General features: G+C 36.3%; 1 protein-coding gene across 4 annotated transcripts in view; it reads right to left on the reverse strand.

Annotated features, from left to right (window-relative positions):
- cdhr1a (cadherin-related family member 1a) overlaps nucleotides 1-15,950 on the reverse strand; it is a 131,961-nt gene that overhangs the window by 36,205 nt on the left and 79,806 nt on the right. For 2 of the 4 annotated variants that reach the window (XM_051917863.1, XM_051917868.1), the window contains exon 1: nucleotides 6,034-6,204. The exons of the other annotated variants lie outside the window; for them this stretch is intronic. In XM_051917863.1, the coding sequence (XP_051773823.1) occupies nucleotides 6,034-6,130 (97 nt within the window). In that variant the 5' untranslated portion in view covers nucleotides 6,131-6,204. Of the gene's footprint in view, nucleotides 1-6,033; nucleotides 6,205-15,950 lie in introns of those variants that run through there. 4 annotated transcript variants of the gene reach the window in all.

Consider the following 15,950-nt stretch of genomic DNA (forward strand, 5'->3'; position numbering starts at 1 on the left):
CTGTTGTTGTCCCAAATCAAAGCAAAATCAGACCCTAATTGGTGTGTACATTGACATGCAGGTTATTAGCGGTCCTAAGGGATTGATAATGGGAAAATCAGAAGTTTAGTTCCCCTTTCCACCAATCACAGGGAATGTCAGTGCACAAGTTGTAAAGTTTCCTGACATGTAAGAAAGCACACTCCACCAAGTCCATTTCCAAATGTCGCAGGCTTTGATATCCAGCTCAGTGAAACATGTGACTGTTTTAATTAAGAAAGAAATACAATGAAATGACAGAGCTAGACGGGGAAATCTCCTTCAACTAATGCCTTTGTTTCTTACCCTCTTTCGGCAGTTCCAAAAGCACTTGCCAAGTTAAATTATTTCGTTTCTGGGACATAAAGCAAGAATACAGCAATACAATAAAGTGTACAGCGAATTACGCTTTCAAAAACAGACAGTCTCTTTGACCTTGAAGACTTGTATGTGCCTTGCTGACGATTCGAAACAACACAGACATTTGTATTCATTCTGATACCATCTCAATAACAAAAACCTCCATCTATTCCCATCAGTGAGACAGTGGAGCCAGGACAGGGGCTAGACCGACTGAGGGAGAATATCCGAGCACTTCCACTGTTTATACTGCCTCAGGATATAAATGGCACTAGCAGGAATGACTGTAAGGCTGCTAACTGTGTTTTTGCTCCTACAGACAATAAGTCAGATGTACACATATATCCCCCAATTTTTCACATGGGTTCCGGTCTACAGGATCAACTTTCTACACAGTCAGCAATAGATATTTTTTATGGTAATCAATCAAGTTCCAATGACAGCAGGCCTGGGCAACTAGCCATTTTTAGCTTCTGATGATGCCGCAACAATGATAGAGGAAAGATGGCTTTTTGTTTTATTTTGTGTAACAGTAAAGCAATGTTTCTTAAAAAAAAACCTATTTTGTATTTAATTACAGTATTTGTTTATTTATTGCTGAATGCATAAGCTACATTTTAAGTGGGAAAAGGGATATGAAAAGTAAAAAAAATAGACCTTATGCAGTATATATGTGACCCTGGACCACAAAACCAGTCATAAGTTGCACGGGTATATTTGTAGCAATAGCCAACAATACATTGTATGGGTCAAAATTATCGATTTTTCTTTTATGCCAAAAATCATTAGGATATTAAGTAAAGATCATGTTCCATGAAGATATTTTGTAAATTTCCTACCGTAAATATATCAAAAATGTATTTTTGTAAGTGGATATGCACTGCTAAAGACTTCATTTGGACAACTTTAAAGGCGATTTTCTCAACATTTGGATTTTTTTGCACCCTCAGATTCCAGATTTTCAAATAGTTGTATCCCGGCCAAATATTGTCCAATCCTAACAAACCACACATCAATGGAAAGCTTATTTATTCAGTTTTTAGATGTGTAAATCTCAGTTTTTTAAAAAATGGATCCTTATGACTGGTTTTGTGGTCTAGGATCACATATATATATTGCCACATGTGTTTAATTATGGTTTGATATTTTGTATGCTACTTTAATTTTTTTTGTATGAATTGCTTTGTGTTTAATAATAAATATTTTACAGTTTAAAGTTTGTTGACAAGCCTGTAATAGGTTGTTTAATGGCAAGTTCCAATGTAACATCTTACCCGATATAGTGTGACAACATGCCCTGCTATTGGGTCCAAAGGTCACAGTGTGTTCAATGAACTATATCTTTTCTTCCTGGGTAAAAGCAGTGGAAATATTCAATAACTTCTTGCAGTCAACTGAAGACTTTAAGGTATGTGTCTATACAGAAATGGACTTTCAAACATAGACCCACTCGTATAAATAAAGAATGGCAATGTCGTTACTATGTTGTTTCAATGCTGCTTAATTACTACTATATATATATATATATATATATATATATATATATATTAGAGGGCATGTTATGAAAACAAATATCATATCACACAAGCTTTCTTTTAAAAGCAGGATCTCGTTTCTCCCGCCACAAACAGCCCTGGACTTTGAGTGTATACATCCACTTTTCCCAGAATGATTGATGGCAGCCACTTACTCGCAGTGAATAGTCTCCAGTCAAACTTTCATTCTTAATACCAGTGTCAACAGTGCATCTCTAGCTCCCGACCTGCCACTTTAGCCCTGAGGAGACACCTGACCAGATTCCAGCCACCCCACATATAAACAGTGTAATCTCTCAGTCTCTGACACAGCAAATAAACACAGCACACAAGCAAAGCTCAGCAACTTAATATCCTACTTCCTTCCTTTGTATAGTCTTGACAGCTTGTAGTGGAGCTCAGGGAAAAGAGAGAAAAAGAAGACATATTTTTACAGGTAACAAGACTAAAGTGACCGTCTCATTGAAGTTGAAGCAAGGTTAAGTGCACTGAGGTTCAGTTCTGGCAGAGGAAATGTGTGCTAAAGCCAAATATGTATCTGAAATGTTCTGAATTTGTTGATGTTTTTTGTCACTCAAAGCCACTCAAACCAAACATATGGAGATATACAAAAATCATCCAGAGCAATAAGATAAGTCATGTTAAATAAAGCCCATTGTGTAATGATTTTTGGTGAAGGTGTTAGAAAAAAAAAAAGAATAAAAAAAGAAGAACTTATGAAATACATTGAATTAAGAGCACTTACTGTTCAATTTATACATAACTAAATTAAATAAATAAATAAATAAAATATATCTGTATAAGAACAATGCACATTTAACATTTTAACTATAAATTTAGCATAAAAAAATATGTAATCCTGAAAAGTCCTGTATGTGCCATTATAGTTTTTTTCTGTAGCGTATTTACACCACCTGATGGCAGTATTTCCTGTCACACCAGCCATATCCTTTTGCCAAAACACTGGGCCAAATTCTTGCTTAAATTTGAATATTTACTGGATAATGCATTTTTAAGCAGTATATATACAAAAAAATATTATAAAAAAAAAATACAATCAAGGATCAAGTAAAAACATCCATTACAAATAAATTAACTAAATAATGTATTAGCAAAGGCTCATCTGACCCTTGACAAAAATAAAACTTTACAGACTTGTCCTGTTAATAACTGACCTGAAAAGTATATAGCACAGCACTTTTCTACCAGAATTACCATCTCCTAAAATCATATATGAATCAGTTTAGCACTGTGGGTACTTGTCTGAGATACTGAGGTAGGGTTTTAGTAATTTAGTTTAAAATAAGCATATCTGGTAAGATAAACATTCACTGTATGATTTTATTGTTTTGAAGCTTAAGTGAATGATCAGAACTACATATATAGTCCTTGTTAAAAAAAAGATACAACCCTCCATACAGCCTTAAGGGGCAGCAAAAGACTGTGTTTTGCTCATTTTTGTGTAACCAGGATTTACCGGCTGGTAACTAGCGTCTCCTGCAGATCACACTAATCGGTTTTTAACGTCAAAGGCTGAAATTCAATGCATGTTTTTGATTAGAATGCTGAAATCAGCTCTGTTGTTGTATATGTACATTATTGTTTTTTAAAGACAAAAAAACAACAACAACAACAACAACAAAAAAACCCAAACAAACAATAACATATAGGCCAAAAAAGTTATCTTGCATCTACAAAAAAGCTGAAAACTGTTTCCATTAAGAATTGTAATGCATCACAGAGCAAGATTTTAGTATTTTCATGTCTTGAATTGAACTGCCAAAATTACAGAAAGAATTGTTAGAATTAAATAAAACACATTTACAATACTTTATATATACAATATACATTTATAATACTTTATAATATGGGCTTTATTTCAACTGTAATTAAATTCCTGTTAGTGACATCCTTTGTAGTTCATTATCTTGGAAAAAAATTGTGTATAAATGCTATAAATTATTGATCCAGACTTTGTAAAGTACACAAAAGCAAGATACAAGCTCACCTTGAAAAAGCAATTAAATAAATATCACACTTCATAAAAAATAAACCATAATAAAACACCAATTTATAGATTTTCAGAGTTTCTTGTTGGTTCTTTCCTTTAGTCACATTAAACTAAAGAACTGGAAAATTACTGTAGACTAGGATATAAAACAAATCAATCTAGACAAACTAATTCTGCGGTGTACAAGAGAAAAAAGAAAAAATGTTTTATAAAAAAAAAAAAAAACATAGTAAAGACCGACACAAACACACACACAATAATTTTATATATCTACAGTAGAGATTTTAGCTTTTGATCAGCAAACTCAATTAAGCCAAGGGGTTTTGAACTGGAGTGGCGTGTGTGGGCTGTACAAAGACAAAAAGAAGGCCCCCCGTTCAAGGCTATCATGTGAATTGTTTTTCATATGAAAAATGCAAGGAGTCAAAAGTTTTGTGATAAGTGACAAAGCAGGCGGTGCCTTGAATTCCACCGTGGGATGCAACACAATTTAATAAAGAAAGAAGGTCTTGAGAGGAAAAGTGTGACGTGAAGGTTAGCCGGAGGTCTCGCGCTAGATGAAAGTGGGAACTCTCTCTCCCACTGCTGTCAGCACTTTTTAATGTGAACTTTGCGATTGATTGGCGGGCCCTGCCAGGTTCCTCTCCGAACTTTCCCCGCCATCCCGTCTCCTACAGTCCTACCCTCAACACTTCAATCCAGTGGCTCACGCTTAACCAAACTCTTTTCTATATTCCACAAGAATTACCTTATTATCATAATTTTACATGCAAGTACCTATCAAACACTAAATGTGTACAACAATGCCAGAACGCAAAAAGTTACAATTGCCAGTGTAATGTGAGTGTAAGCAAAAATATTTATCCAAATGTTGTGGGTTTTTTTTCTGAAAAGTTTAAATAAATATAATAATTTATTATATAATTTCTATAATACAATTAAATGTATCATTTAAAATATATATTATATAAATTCTTACATTAAATACCTATTAATTGCTACAAAATGTATCTGCTAAAAGAAGCACAACATTCATAAATGGTGTGTCTAAAATGGCCACTCTTATCTTCTAAACACTGCATATTACACGAGTCAAGTTGAGAGCTTTGTCTCTACGGCAATTCAGAAAAAACCCTCATGCTCATTTCACATAAAGGTCAGAAATTCAATCACACAACCCCAAAGCATTTCAATAGTAAAGTATGTATGGGTACGGCTAGACTTTTAATGATTTTATGGGTCAAACTAAATCATTTTTCAACAAGCTGTTTGCGGTTATCTATTAACCCAAAAACCCAGGGGAGAGTCGAAGGAATCCAAGATATAAGAGGTAAATCATGAGCCTAATGTGCTAATTTTAAGTGTTTTCTATATATATAAAAAAGACAGTACTACCTTGTACAGTACGTACAAGAGATAAAATAGACATAACAGTTTTAGATCCATTCTGATTTATGAACGTGATCCAGACATATTTCCAGGACAGACTCATAATTCAAACCCTATCTGTACAGCCTCCAAAGCAATCCTCCATGTAAAGTAAATGATTTCATTGTTAATGTAGTGAATTGCATCTAGATTGCTGCTTAAAAAGTGTAAATAACAAGCGTATTTCAAAAATGTTCTGGCAAAAGAATAATCTATAATATATATTTTGCTCTGTGCGTCACTTCTCTTGAAAGCGTTCCAAAACAAGAAAATGAATGAGTCAGTCACTGTTTCTTGTGCATTATAAATTCAGCCAGAAGTGAAATAATGTCAGAAAAGTGCCTTTAAATCTACTCTGTGAATAGAACTAAGGAAATAAAACGAGGACAAAGGCTCAACTTGACTTGAAACATACAGTATACGGCCTTAATGCATTGTCACATATTTCATTAGTCAGTCTGAGCATGATGGTGGCGCTATACATCAGAGAATGAGAGCCAGAGAGGCTTTGACTTTTGGAACTTAAGGCCAAAAACAAAGCTGCTCTTCAAAGCCAGAGTGAAAAGTTTCATTCATTTGAACCACCTGAGAAACACAAAATACACCGAAAGCAACTAAAACTAAACTTTCTCTCAGAATAGTCCTGTGCTTCTACAGATTGCTATATTACGGTAGGCTTACCCTGTTCTGAAGACAGCCAGTCTCCTACCTGCCTGTGTGAATGCAGGGACAATCGGTTTGGTATGTGGAGCAGAGGTGGGTCCAGACATGCACACATGAACACAAGTACACACAAACACAAACATAACCCACACACATACGCACACGCGCCACGATCCAGCGGACAGGAGAAGTAAGCAAGCTGGTAGAACTCCTGGGGCTTGTGAATCCAAGCTGAACTTTGGAGCAGCCTCTTAACAGATGGCATGAGTGGGTAAACTCACTGGCTGGTCCCGCACAAGCACCCTGCTTTACAGGGACTGCCGCTTTCTAATCAGATTAAATCTGTTCATTGTTGGGGTCACTATCTGCTTGAAATCAAACTCCCTGATGCACTGCCGTACTGTACTGTGTTTCAGTATATTACAGGGAATGAATGAAAAGGATTTAACCCCACGGCTACTGTTAGACTCGCTGCTAGAGTCTAAACTGATTTTGAAGTGGATACGCTCCTATGGTAACATACAGTCTGTGTAGTTAAAACAGTGCTTAAATAACAGTGCTTACTCTTAGGGTTATAACCCAATCAGTCAGTAAGGCAATAGGTGGGATGCAGCCCATTAAAACTTTACATGTCTATTACGTTTGCAAGCAAAATGAAAGCCGGTGAACATTAAAATCCTCCAAACATTACGTTAAAATCACAAGAATAATTTTATCAGCATATAAAACACCAGAGGGTCTGAAACACCACCAGAAGCAAGATTCAATCAGAAAAAGAGACTTTGTTAGAGACTGAAAAGCAAAAATAACAGTAATACTTTACAATAAGGTTCCATTTGTTAACATTAAACATGAACTATTGATGTATATACATCTTAAGCATTTCAACATTTACTAACACATTATAAAAATCAAAATCTGTTAATCTCATTTAATGGACCCGAGTTAACATGAATTAACAATGAACACTTGTATTTTTATTAACTAACGTTAACAAAATAAAAACTGTCTTGCTCGTTGCATTAACTAACATTAACTAATGGGACATTATTGTAAAGTCTTAAAATAACTAACATCCACTAGATTTGTGTGAGTAATATCTTAATATAACTTTAATATTCGTAAAACAAGGAAGTAGTTTTTCAGAGAGGGAAAAACCTCTTCATTTATAGATTTGCCTAATGCTGAAGGTATTGGAAATGTTTTACATTCTTTATCTATGCTAGGTAAATGCCTACTGTTGGAAACATTTGTCAATGTATACACCTGGCTGCACTGAATAGATGATTAGGAGATGAATGAGTGGAAAATATTGCCAAAAAAGAAGAAAAATAAGCATAAACATAAAAAGTTAGTTTTTACTGAATATATTTCTTTTTAAGATTTTGTACTGTCCAAGACGATGAAAAGAAATGACAAAGACATTCTTTCTAAAGCGTTTTAAATTTAACGAATGTAGAGGGAATAGTATACTGTAGCTGTTCTTAAATATGGAAAAAAATGAAATAACATACAGGCATCTTTTTGTTTGGTAACTGGATAAATGGTCTAATTCTTAGGGTAAGGGAAAAAAAGAAAAGCAAAATCATTGCATAGATGTAACTGTGCCATGTGTTGATGCTCTATGTTTGACCTCAAGGATTACACAGGAAATAATAGAAGCAGTCTTTTATGCTGTGATGTGTCAGACTCTCTTTAAAAGGGGATTGGTGTGTCAACACAGTTCAATTGCTACCGCACAAACACACCAAAAAGCTTACTTTCTGTCAAAATAGATTGGTGTACAACATTCCAGCACATTATACATTTTCAATAATGACCAAATATGCATTAGACTGGGGAAAAACATTCAGTGCAATCCAAGGCTAAAATTAGGATGCTTTGGGTTGCATAGTAAATACTATGATTAACATATTCCTAATTATTTTCTCACTTCATCATTACTCGTTGACAATTAACATTTGCCATGACTTGAGGCTGAATTAATCTAAACTTTGATACCCTCATGAAATAGACACTCCATTTTATATTTTGCATAGTGTTCAGGGCACATATCAAATATACAAAACTACTTTTTAATGTTCTAAGGCTATAATTACAGACTTCAATTATAAACCATTGGAAGCAATTTGATTTGATAACTGATTGTTTGTTGAACATGATGGAAAAATAGGGGAAAACGGGAAAAGGAACTAAAAACTAATTAAAACAATTATGAATGTACAATTATGGGTGTGACTTGATGTACGGGTGACGGCAGCTTACAGGAGAACTAGCACAACCCATTTCTATTTTAACATTTTTTCACCATTTCTAAGAACAAGCGGGCACTCTATACTTTAAACTCAGTCCCGGTGACCTAGATCATGTGCCCAAGATCAGTAACTTCCCAACACCGCGTGACTTTGGACTAACTGTCCTTCACACAGCTCCCTGAACATGTCACATGACACAAACATGGGACTTTCCTCCAAAAAAAAAACCTGAGCCAAAACAAACACTTGACCCAAACAAGAACAGACTACCTTAAAAGTTTTATAATTGAAAGTTAATTAAAAACAAAAAAATACAATTTCCTTCTGGCAGTGAATATAGCAAATGGTCCACGCTAGAGACAATCATCAATTAATCAAAGTTTGTAAAGGAGGGCAGCGAAGAGAGAAAAGAAAAGGCATTCCTACACATCGCCGCAATGTTGGCCTCAGTGGAAAGCACTGGGCAAACAGCAGAAACTAGCTGCTTGTGAAGGGTAATGGGACATTGAATGCCAGAGGACAAAGGCGGAAGTGGCTTCAGAGAGAAAGATGAAGTAATCTCGGAAACAACTAGACACACTCCACTTGAAATTTTGCCTCAAACAAGATTAAAGTGAAGTTATTCTACACAAGTATGGCAAGGATATCCATCTTTTGCTCAGACAAACTAAAAAGAACTGAGCAAAATGTGAAAAATGCCATTTTAGGTGTTTTTTCATGTTGAAAAATCATAATTGACAATATATCTGTAGTGTAAATTTGACAATAAATAGTACAAAACTACACTGTAAAAAAAATGGTAAACAAAACAATGATTGGAATGAGTTTTACAAGAAAATACTATTTTAGTCTTTTTTCTTCAAAATTTCATGCTTAGTTCAATGTTGCTTGCCGTTTCTTTGTAATTAATTGTGAAATTAGCAATTTTCTGATTGAAAATGGTTTTTACACCAATTATTTTCAGTGTATTCAAGATTATTCAACTACAGTGGTTTGCAGTTTATTGGTAAGTTTCTGTATTTTTTATAGCAGCTTTCCATGTTGGGATGTGTGGGATATATTTATTTTTGAAAAATCCACACTTTTTTACTCTCAAAATCCTGCAAAACATTGCGTAGTGTAAAAGTACACTAAAGTTTGCTTTCACTTTTTCACTAAATGCACCTCTGCAATTTAGGAACAGTGTGAAAGTGAATGTGAATTGCAGTGCCCTATCAAAAGGCATCTGCCCAAGCCATTTAAAAATTCAACACCGTTAAATCCATTAAATGAGGATAACATAGAGTTTTTGTTTCAGACCTGTTGCATAAAGAATCCCCTCCCTGCTGCCTAAAGCCCTACTGAGAGAGACAGCCTTTTAATGAGGGGGGGATAATCCAGCAAAACACCCCCACTAATGAGCTATCATCATGCAAAAATGCCAGCTTGATACACATTAATTGGATTCCCACTTTTTTTAACCAATTAATTGACCTGCATTGTCATGTGGCTTGGCTGCAGTGGGTTCCTAAGAGAGAGAGCCTCTGTTTAGTCTCAGTGACTCCAATGGCTATAGGGCCTGTGAATAGAAGTAGGTTTTAGTGAGATCAGCTCTCTCATTAAAGGCTTATGACATTTGTTTGAGCCAATCCCTTTGTTGAGAAAACAGTTTGTGCTGCTCAGTTAAAGTCTCAGCTGTGGCCGGGGCTGCCTGGGATTGTGATGGTCAGTTTTAGCAGCAGCAGGGTCCGCATGGCTGCTCTCAGATCTCTTCACCTGCAGGGAAGTCTAGCGGTGAGGCTGGAATAATCCTGTGCACTTGTTGATCAAATGCAATGAGAATGGATACGGCTTTTAAAATGTTTCATTTAAAAAAAAAAAGTGAAAGAAATAATTCAAATAATAATAATATAAAATAAAGTGTAAATGTCTATTGTAAGTGTAAAACTCTTGAAGAACTGTAAAATATTAAATCTGAGGGAAAAACCAAGAGGTAGTCATGAAAGGAAACTTGAAAAGACTTTTTGATATGGACCATAAAGGCAATCGTGTCTTCCTTCACCGGCTCTGGGTTATAACCTCTGAAAATGACTTACATACAGTGAATGGAATGCAAAGTGTTTTAGTCAATGATCTCCTCAGGGAAACAATATCCCTCAGACTGCTCCTACTCACCATGTGTAAATGAAACGCCTGTGGATTAAACAGTAACCATGAGTAAATGAGTTCAAAGAGCCCATCATATTTTGAATTTAATATTACTTCCCCAAGGAAATGCTTGAAGCTATGCACAATAGAAATATTTTTAACTTGTTTTCTGAAAAAAAAATGGATGCAAAAATTCTGATAAGACACAGATCCCACTTAAACGGTAGTTCACCTAAAAAAAAATGAAAAATTGTCTTCAATTACTCACGCTTGTGTTGTTCCAAACCTGTAAGACTTTCCTTGATCTTTGAAACACAAATGAAGATAATTTAAATGAAATCGGAGAGATTTCTGTCCCTTCATTGACAGTCTATGCAATAACCACTTTGTGGCAGAGTACCTATAAACCATGCTTAAGTAAAAGTACAGATACCTTACTGCGAAAATGACTCCATTACAAGTTATAAGTCACTAATTCCAATACCACTTGAGTAGGCCTATCTGATTTTAACAGTACTTAAGTATTTTACTCGTACTGAATGTAGGCTCAAAGATGCACTAGTCCTCAACACCTAAGTGACATGCCAGTGAAAATAAGAAACAGTTGATTTGTGAGGAGAGAAATCATGTTTAATTTTCTAAAATCAAAATAAAACTGAACAACCCAAATTTGTAATAAATCAAGGTCAACACAGCAGCCTCTTAAAAGTCTACAAACAGAAAAAAGTCTCAGTTAAGCTCAAGTGTTCTAAAAAAGGGCATAGGTAAACCAATATCCTTCAAAAAGGTCTCTACCATAGAACAGATAAATAAATTAATATTCAGTAAAATGAACTTGTCAAAGACTACTTGCACTGGACGTGCTGGTTTCGGCCTCGTCACTGGCTGCAGTCATGACCTCATCTCAAATCAAACAACTGCGATTCAGCAACTACCTGCTAATGCACTCGTATTCGCGTAAAGTAGAGCCTTGTTGACAAGTTTGGGTGAGTAAGGGCAAAATGCACAAGATATAGTACCTTCAATGCCCTATAGATGGCGATACTGCTTCTTTAAAGCAGAAATAAACTTCTGCAGAAAAAGTTAGGTGCCATGCAAAATGTAAGGAGCAATTGCATTACTCAACACAAATGTATTCAAGTAAAGAGTACATATGTAGTCAAGTACAGAGTAAAAGTTGCTAATGTCTTTGAAACAGTAACCAAAAATATACTTAAGTACAGTACCTAATTTCATTTACTCAAATACTTTACACTCCTGCTTTGTCGCTTCAAAAAGTTCATAAAAGAGATCGTAAAACTAATCCATATGAATCGAGAGGTTTAGTTAAAATTTTCTGAAGAGACTCAATCACTTTATATGATGAACAGATTAAATTTAGGCTATTGGTCACATATAAACATTGATCAGCGAACATAAACAGAAGCGAAACCGTACTTGCTTGACGTACGAGAACAAACCTCATTGGTTCTTGTGGAAGCTCAAACGTGCCGTGTAACACACGAGAATGAACCTCATTGGTTATCACACATCAAGCAAGCATGCTTGAGTTTCTGTTTACCATATCTGATGTGTGAGTTGATGAATGTTTATTATATGAATAAAAATCTAAATTAAATCTGTTTGTCATATAAAGCGATTGTGTCTCTTCAGAAAATTTGGACTAAACCGCTCAATTCATACGGATTAGATTTACAATCTTTTTTATGAACCTTGTTAAGTGTCAAAGTGGTAGTTGCGTGGACTGTCAATAGAGAGACAGAAAGCTCGCAGATTTCATTAAAATATCTTCATTTGTGTTTTGAAAATTAATGAAAGTCTTATGGGGAACGAAATGAGGGTGAGTAAATTAGGACAGAATTTTTATTTTTGTGTGAACTAACCCTTTAAACTGAACTGCCATGAAAATTAGAAAGAAAAAATAAATAAATTCAGAATTCAAATGTAAACAGCATTCCGGGAAGGCTACAAGAACACACGACAAGTCCTGGCTTGCAAAAAAAATCCACTGCCATTCAGTTTGCCGGCATGGATGAGGCATCTCCATTAACTGAGGTTGATGACGGCTAATTCTGAGCGCACTGATTTAAGGGGAATTGACCTGAGGTCTTGGGGTCAGGATGTAGTGTCATATTGATCTGGCCCTGATCTGCATGTAAGAGGCTGATCTACGGCTCGGCCACAGTGGCATACTTATAAAGCAAATGCAGTCGGGGGTCGAGGGCAATTATCTTTATCAACAGCTTAACACAGCCGAAGCCTATAATGTGAAAAAAATCAGATGTCCTCTGAGAAATACCATCGCAAGCATCCTAATTCAGTTCATTGATTAAAACCTTAAATAAACATCAGAAAAAAAGAGCAAAAAGCAAAACATTCTATGAAAAACATCAATGCAAGCACATTAGACAACAGCGGCCTTGGGAAAATATACAAGGTATCTGCTCTAATCTATCACTGTGAGAGTGCTGGTAATAGCAGACATTAGTAGAAGATCATTACCCTCCATTGTGCATTCACTTAACTATACTAGACAGAGGTTACAGTGTAAGGTGGGCAAATGGAATGGCAGATGTTGTTTACTGGACCGATGGAATGAGAAGAAATGGAGGAAACACGTCAGTGCTGTAGGATTTAAGGTAGTAGTCATTTGTAATTTTACCTTCAAGAATTCAAATGTTACTTTAGAATTAGTGGGAGAGTAAAATAAAATGTATGTTTTGATTTTAAAACATTTGAACAATACAATTTGATTATACATATACTGTATATATGTATATATATATATATATATATATATATATATAGACACACACCGGCCACTTTATTAGGTACACCTGCTCATTAACGCAAATATCTAATCAGTCAATCATATGGCAGCAAGTCAATGCATTTACGCATGTAAACATGGTCAAGACGATCTGCTGAAGTTCAAACCGGAATGGGGAAGAAAGATGATTTAAGGGATTCTAACTTGACATGGTTGTTGGTGCCAGTTGGGCTGGTCTGAGTATTTCAGAAACTGCTGATCTACTGTGATTTTCATGCACAACCATCTCTTGGATTTACTGAGATAATATCCAGTGAGCGGCAATACTGTGGGGGCAAAAATGCCTTGTTGATGCCAGAGGCCAAACTGGTTTGATCTGATAGAAAGGCAACAGTAACTCAAATAACCACTCGTTACAACCAAGGTCTGCAGAAGAGCATCTCTGAACGCACAACACATCAAACCTCGAAGCAGATGGGCTACAGCAGCGGAAGACCACCCCAGGTGCCACTCCTGTCAGCTAAGAACAGGAAACTGAGGCTACAATTCGCACGGGTTCACCAACGTTGGACAATAGAATAGAAAAGGCTTGCCTGGTCTGATGAGTCTTGATTTCTGCTGCAACATTTGGATGGTAGGGTTAGAATTTGGTGTAAACAATTTGCAATTCGAGATTTGCATAATGGATGTACAGCTGATGTACTAGCAAGGTGTACCTAATAAAGTGGCCGGTGAATGTGTGTGTATTAGCATATCAGAATATACACTATATTGCCAAAAGTACTGGGACACCCCTCCAAATCACTGAATTCAAGTGTTCCAATCACTTCCATGGCCACAGGTATATAAAATCAAGCACCTAGGCATGCAGACTGCTTCAACAAACATTTGTGAAAGAATGGGTCGCTCTCAGGAGCTCAGTGAATTCAAGCGTGGTACCGTGATAGGTTGCCACCTGTGCAATAAGTCCATTCATGAAATTTCCTCACTACTAAATATTTCACGGTCAACTGTTAATGGTATCATAACAAAGTGGAAGCAATTGGGAACAACAGCAACTCAGCCACGAAGTGGTAGGCCATGTAAAATCACAGAGCGGGGTCAGCGCATGCTGAGGGGCACAGTGCACGGAAGTCAAACTTTCTGCAGAGTCAATAGCTACAGACCTCCAAACTTCGTGTGGCCTTCAGATTAGCTCAAGAGAGCATCATGGAATGGGTTTCCATGGCCGAGTAGCTGCATCCAAGCCTTACATCACCAAGTGCAATGCAAAGCGTCAGATGCAGTGGTGTAAAGCACGCCGCCACTGGACTCTAGAGCAGCGGAGACGTGTTCTCTGGAGTGACGAATCACGCTTCTCTGTCTGGCAATCCAATGGATGAGTTTGGGTTTGGCAACTGGCAGGAGAACGGTACTTGCCTGACTGCATTGTGCCAAGTGTAAAGTTTGGTGGAGGGGGGATTATGGTGTGGGGTTGTTTTTCAGGGGTTGGGCTTGGCCCCTTAGTTCCAGTGAAAGGAACTCTTAATGCTTCAGCATACCAAGACATTTTGGACAATTACATACTCCCAAATTTGTGGGAACAGTTTGGGGATGGCCCCTTCCTGTTCCAACATGACTGCGCACGAGCGCACAAAGCAAGTTCCATAAAGACATGGATAAGTGAGTTTGGTGTGGAGGAACTTGACTAGCCTGCACAGAGTCCTGAACTCAACCCAATAGAACACCTTTGGGATGAATTAGAGCGGAGACTGCGAGCCAGGCCTTCTCGCCAACATCACTGCCTGACCTCACAAATGCACTTCTAGAAGAATGGTCAAAAATTCCCATAAACACACTTCTAAACCTTGTGGAAAGCCTTCCCAGAAGAGTTGAGGCTGTTATAGCAACTCCATATTAAACCCTACAGTTTAAGAATGGGATGTCATTAAAGTTCATGTGCACGTAAAGGCAGGCGTCCCAAAACTTTTGGCAATATAGTGTATATTTTTACACAATATATTACAAATTTCAATATTATTATTAACATTTCTTTAAATAGATTTTTTTTTAAAACAACTTGAATCTGTTAAATGATTCTGTAGTTTTCTCATTTTTTCTTTATGTGAGAGCTTTAGTAGATATTGAAATAGATACAAGTGTATCATGTTCCAAAGCTTGTATGAAATGTGTTCAAACTGAATTCAAGAGAAACCTTATAAAACCTCTGTCCTATGCCACTAAAAGGTCACCTCACCATGCCTGTACAAATGAGTTTCTCTGAGTCATTACATTTGCTTTAACTGTGGGTCAGAGGCGAAAAGGTCAAACCTTGAGATGCTTAAGTTTAATTATGACCAACGACTGCACTGCGTTTAATTACTAGACCTATCAGAGAGGACATTAATAAAACTCAAAATGTTAGTATGCTTAATCATTGAGGATTCAATTATTTACATGTGAATGTCCATTATGTCAGGTGAAAAAAAAAACACTAAGGCGTTGAATGTCACATACAAGTAATCAAGCAGAACTTCATTAATACGTATAATGAATTGAGCATGTATTCTTGTCATCTTTTTGCTACCTTTACTTTTATGCTCTGACAGACACGTTTGGCAGTAATTGTTGTCCAATTTTTCTTGGGGTCATGAATTAATCTACATGTCTTTATGCCTGTCACAAACTAATAAACGCACAACTAACTGACTTTTATAGCTTCCTAGTGAATTAACATAGCAATAACTGCTTTGACATGCTACCTATAACTCATTTTTCCAGATTTCTAACAACTATTTTTATTG

The sequence above is a fragment of the Ctenopharyngodon idella genome, chromosome 13 (assembly GCF_019924925.1).
Source record: "Ctenopharyngodon idella isolate HZGC_01 chromosome 13, HZGC01, whole genome shotgun sequence".
Lineage (NCBI taxonomy): Eukaryota > Metazoa > Chordata > Actinopteri > Cypriniformes > Xenocyprididae > Ctenopharyngodon > Ctenopharyngodon idella.